The 5,772-nt window shown below is 33.4% G+C and overlaps 2 protein-coding genes across 2 annotated transcripts in view; one reads left to right on the plus strand and one right to left on the minus strand.

The window, feature by feature from the left end:
• The window catches only part of LOC107488539 (cysteine synthase), a 3,470-nt gene extending 3,296 nt beyond the window's left edge, over positions 1–174 (minus strand). Inside the window, exon 1 of the mRNA XM_052261328.1 lies at positions 1–174. This exon is cut by the window's left edge and continues 1 nt beyond it. The gene's annotated coding sequence lies outside the window, so the exon portion shown is untranslated.
• A 4,088-nt stretch (positions 175–4,262) lies between these two features.
• Positions 4,263–4,862, plus strand: LOC107488507 (uncharacterized). Its single transcript, XM_016109263.1, has one exon. The coding sequence runs from the start codon at positions 4,263–4,265 to the stop codon at positions 4,860–4,862; it is 600 nt and encodes a 199-aa protein (XP_015964749.1).
• The last annotated feature ends 910 nt before the right edge of the window (positions 4,863–5,772 follow it).

A 5,772-nucleotide genomic window follows, 5' to 3' on the forward strand; every position in this document is an offset into this window, starting at 1 on the left:
AATAGTAGCAACTGATACGGATGCAGTGGCCAGGGACAGAGTCAGATCGGTAATAATGCGCAATGAAGTGGCTGATTAACAATGTATCGTGATTTGGAAAATTGATTAGAGAGGAAACATAGAATGTGATCTTTATAAATAAAATCTGTCAGTGTCAAACTTACGCATCACACAAGGGAAGCCAAGTACAAAGGACGTATCTGAAACACTCGCACTTCTTACACATTAATGTATATATATAAAATAACAAATTTTTTATATATATTGGATGTCTCTTTTTTTATGAATTATTAAATTTTATTAAATAAAAATAAAAAATATTACAAAAAAAAGAGTATTGATAAATTTTATAAATATAGAATTTATCAATGCATACATACATAAATATATTTTAATATATAATATTTTAAAATTAATAAATGTGACCTTTTGTTTTAAAATAAATAAATATAAAATGTGTAAATACATATATTAATTATTATATAATAATATATTTTTTAATGTGCATACAGTTATCCTTTGAGATTAATAATGTTTTAAAATATTATATATAATACATAAAATTGTTAATTTTTTTTAAATATAGGTAAAAAAGGAAAATAAAAAATTAACAATGTGAATTTAAAAACAAACACATCAATTTTGTGGCCAAAAAAATTATTTTAAGGGCAATTTACTATTTTAAAATAATTAGGAGAAACCTTTACCAAATTACAACAATTGGAAAGTTCATACCTTTATGTCGTGTTTCATTTTATATAGAAATCGTAGGAACTTAGTACGGTTTTTAAATGAACATAAATCATGCCTGCTAGCCAGATTTTATGTTGAAGAGCATTTGAATATAAACCGTGGGAGACAGCCACGGTTTACCCTAGATGAATGTAACACATAAACTGTGGGAGGCAGCCACGGTTTATGAGAAAGATTTTGTGTGCATAAAACTTTGGAGGCAGCCACGGTTTATACATGAGCCGATGAGCGGCTATATGAAGTAGGGTGGCTGAGAGAGAATCCAATGAGCTTTGTGCTTTATGAAGTCAGCAAACTTGACCCACGGTTTATAAATAATTAGAATTTTAAATTATAAAATTTGTATTAGTTTGTAATTTAAAATTTAAATAGACATAATTTAAATTAATAATTTATAAAATTGTATGTATTGGTATTATTGTACTCATATGAATATTTGTAACTAGTCACCAAAAAAAATATGAATATTTGTAACTAACTATAACTAACTATAAATTTACAAATATGATACTATATAAATCAATGATATGTGCAAATTTATAGTTAATTATTGTAATTATGTAAAATAAAGTAGTTTACAAAGATATTTATTAAAACTAATATGTTAATTATTTATATACTTAATCTGGACACTATAATTTCGCATTAAGATAAAAAAAAACTATTAAAATTATCATGGCTTATTATAATCAACTACTATTAATATTATTGCACATCATTCAGCCACTGTATTTATAATTCAATGATTATATTGTAATTTGAAGTATTCCAAAGTCAAAATATATGATATAAGACATCCAACATAATTACATTGTGAACTTTACATATATATGTACTAATATCTCAAAAACTCAATCAAAGATCAATAGGCATATTTAACGATTGTCTTTTTATGAGTATTATATGTATTATAAGTTTATAAGATTTTACTCCCTAGTATTATAAATTTACTGTTGTTATTATATTTACTACGTTACTATTATTATTACTATTATTACATTTATTATTATTATTATTATTATTATTATTATTATTACTACATGATTATCACTACTATTACTAGTATTATTATTACTATTATTAATTATAAAGCATGAAAGTAAAAGGCGGTTTATATTTTGCATTTAAGTTACATATATATTATTATTATCGTTATATATTGGACTGTGTGCATATATATATATCATAAGGCTTATATAATAATAAAGAAAGCCAAGGCGATGGCTTATAGGCTTCCTTAAGTCACACACACACATATTGTGTGAATATCGAAAGAGAACGATAAAAGAAAAAAAAAAGAAAGAGCGTAGCTGAGAGAGAATAAAAAGAGGAACCTAAACCCTACTAAACTTCTGGCTTCGATTTCTTACAATCCGTAACTCCAATAAAAAATCTAATCCGATAAAAGTATTCGTATCCTCTTCTTCTATATGTTGGTACCACTTTTGATCGGTAGAAGTTGACGGTGACGTAACTCCTCTACTCTTTGAGTTTGGCCAACAAAAGATTTAGGAGGCACAGACGATTCTGGACGTTTTCTTCTTCGATAGCTCGGTCAGAAAGCTTCTCCAGAGCTTTGAATATTTTGATTCCGTACGAAGGTATGGTTTTGGTTTCTCGTAGTTAATGTTTAATGTCACGTGAAAACTTAGGTTAGAAAACCTTAAGATAGGAATAAAATGAACGAATAATTGATGGATTGTGTATATGGTATAAAATGTGAGGTTTAGCTGTTGTCAATAATTTGCTGTTGACGTTGGTCGGTTTGAAAAAAGATTTAATATTGGTATTTGTTCGATTATGAAACAATTTGTTACTGGAAATGGTTTGAGTGACTGAGAGGTGTTTGGTTTGATAGTTGGGACCCTTGAAGGGTGGCAGAAATTTGAGTCTTAGAGGAGATATTGCCAAAGTTTCTTTAAGAATTGGAGTCTTGATTTGAGGTAATATTTTTAAAAGCGAAAGAGATTATTATGTGGCTTGTGTATTTGAGACTATTTGTTGACCATCTGTCGCAAGATGTGACCGGGCACTTTAACTCCCCGGATTCCCCCATGGGCATGCATATAAATATGAATATTGAATATTATTGAGCTTGGAGTTTAACTCCATGGAATACTATATTATTGAGCTTGGAGTTCAACTCCATGGAATACTATACTATTGAGCTTGGAGTGTGACTCCATGGAATATTATATTTGAGCTTAGAGTTTGACTCCATGGAATATTATTGAGCTTGGGGATGCGCGCACAGAAGGACTGTCCAATGGTTAACTACCAGGACTTGTCGGGTTAGCTGTATAACCGATAGATGAGACTCATCAGCCATAGGACAGGCATACATCATATGCATTTGTTTGTTTGCTTGAGTGTGCATTGTTTTAGTTTGCTTAACTGTTTAATTCTGCCTATCCGCTACTTGTTCTACTTACTGTAAATGCTTCTCTATCTGTGTTTTCCTTGTTTGAACTGTATGTGTGTGTTTTCTTAGAAATTCCTCTTGACGAAGGTGTTAGGAGAGAGGGTTGTTCCACCAATGTCTCGGAGGATTGGAGGAGTCAGAAAGTGAAGTATTAAGTTAAAGTTAGATTCAGAACTAGAATACCTTAGATAGCTTACCTAACTTTTGGTTTAGTTTATTTTCCTTAAGAATAATTCTGAGTGTCGGAGTTCTATGAATGCCTCTGGCTCTCCCGGGACCTTTTATATTAACTATGCGGGCACCTTTACCATACTGAGAACCTTCAGTTCTCATTCCATACTATGTTGTTATTTTTCATATGCAGGTCGAAAGGTATCTCATGAGGCGTCTGGACACCTGAAGCGAAGTGGTTACTGGGTTATTTCGGTGTGTAGTGATGTAAATACACGTACTTAGCTTTCTCTCCGCATAACTTATTCTTTTTTTATCCTCCTAGAGGTTTATGGAGAGGCAGGGCTTTGTTTATTTACATTTTGGGTTTTGGATATGTATATATATATGTAGATACTCTCTGGCCAGCCTTGACTTCGCGGACTGAGTGAGGAGCTTGTTATTTTGTATCTTTGGCTTTCTATTCATACTTTTATTATCTTACGTTTGATAGTTATAGTTTGACTCACACGCAAGTTATTCCGCTTCCGGAGCGTGGCGCTTTTCATTTTGCGGTTTTGTTTTACCCATTTTTCAAGGCTCCTAGTCTATTATCGTCTTTCTACTACTATAAGTATGTATTTTATTTTTTTTAGAAGTCGTAATACCTCGCCACCTCTGCTTTACGACTTAAGCGTAAGGCTCTGTGTGGTAGGGTGTTACAATATGGTATCAGAGCAGTTCGTTCCTATAGAGCCTGAGGGATGGACTGATTATGCTTCTGGGCATATTCTGGGTGTGTGTGTGCTATTAGGATATCTGATTGATATATGTGGCATAAATGTTCATGAGCATGCATTTGGAACTTGAAGCATTAAACTTGCGATATTGAGACTAATCAACTTAATATCACTTGTTTGGTGTGAACAGGGACCAAATGTCGTCTCGTGGATCCGAACAAGGTATACGGAGAGGAAATCCCGTGGTTGAACCAAAGCAAGGACGTCGAGGTGGAAACTCTAGTGCTAGTACGAGTAACGTAAGTCGATACTATAGGTCAATGACCCTTACTGATTTCCTTAAGAATGGTCTACCTCGGTTTAACGGAAACGCCAATGCCCTGGAGGCTGATCAGTGGTTTCGAGAAGTAGAGAGGTTTTTGTACACTCAGCACATTCCTGCAGTACAGTCAGTAGAGATAGTGACTCATATGTTGGAGGGAGATGCTCAGAATTGGTGGCAAGAATTGTGTCATACCTTGCAGGTGGAGTTAACGGATGTCCCTTGGCATAGATTCAAGACAGAGTTTTATGGGAGATATTTCTTGCATGCGTTTCGCATTGCAAAGGAATTGGAGTTAATGCAGCTGAAGCAAAAGGATATGTCCGTTGCTGACTATACCCGTGAATTCGACAACCAGTGTCGTTTCTCAAAAACTTGTCAAGGAAATCCAGCCGATTATGAGGAATGGAAGTGTGCTCAATATGAGAAAGGACTAAGGAGAGATATTTTAATTACGTGTATCCACAAAAGCTAACAAATTTCACTGAGTTAGCTAAGAAGAGCCAGCTCGCAGAGGATCGCTGTTTGAAGTGGACACTGCTACAGGAAGACTTTAGTGAGACTGCTCCAGAGGAGCCGCACAGGGCTGGACTGAGAATGTGCTTTCGATATAGAGCACCAGGACACATGTCTAGGGATTGTCCGCGTGGAAGAGCCGCAAATGCGGGTTGGCCATGACAGGATCGAGGTAAGTATGATACAGAATGTGTAGGAGAGATTTGTTCTATGTAGAGCTAGGACCTCGTTTCCGATTAGGTTAAATAACCGGATATGGAAGTTTAGGACTAGAAAGACTGGACGTAGTTTTGGACTTGGATACGGACTAGGAATTTAGGCTGATAGAAATATCTCTTTGATAACCAGTTAGGTGTCGAGAGAAAAAGTAAGTTGTGATAGATTTAGTGTCAGAGGCTGAACCAGTTTCGATTGTATTACGTAAGGTGACACCATTAGAATCGGCAAAATTTAAGAGCTAGATGAAATGAGTATTAGAAGCGATAAATCCGTCATTCTAATACCAGCCTGCTTTATAACCGTTCTGCATCGAGCCTATCTTATATCTTCCGCTTTGCGTAGACTTTTAAGCCATAAGAATATCCTGGATATGTAAACTAAACATGTTAAATCTTTTTATTTTTCTTTGACATGTTTAAGAAGGAAAGTTACATTAATATGAATCTTTTCTATTTTATATCAATTTTCGAGGGCGAAAATTTTTGTAAGGTGGGTAGAATGTAGTGACCCTCAGTTTTAAAAATATAAATATAAATAAGTTATAATTTATTTCATAAATTAGAATTTTCTATTTTTAGAAATTATTTTATTATCAGTAATTGAACTAATTTTATAACTATTTGAATTCAATCAAATTCATATTCTTAAAT

The sequence above is a fragment of the Arachis duranensis genome, chromosome 5 (assembly GCF_000817695.3).
Source record: "Arachis duranensis cultivar V14167 chromosome 5, aradu.V14167.gnm2.J7QH, whole genome shotgun sequence".
In the NCBI taxonomy this organism is placed as follows: Eukaryota; Viridiplantae; Streptophyta; class Magnoliopsida; order Fabales; family Fabaceae; genus Arachis; species Arachis duranensis.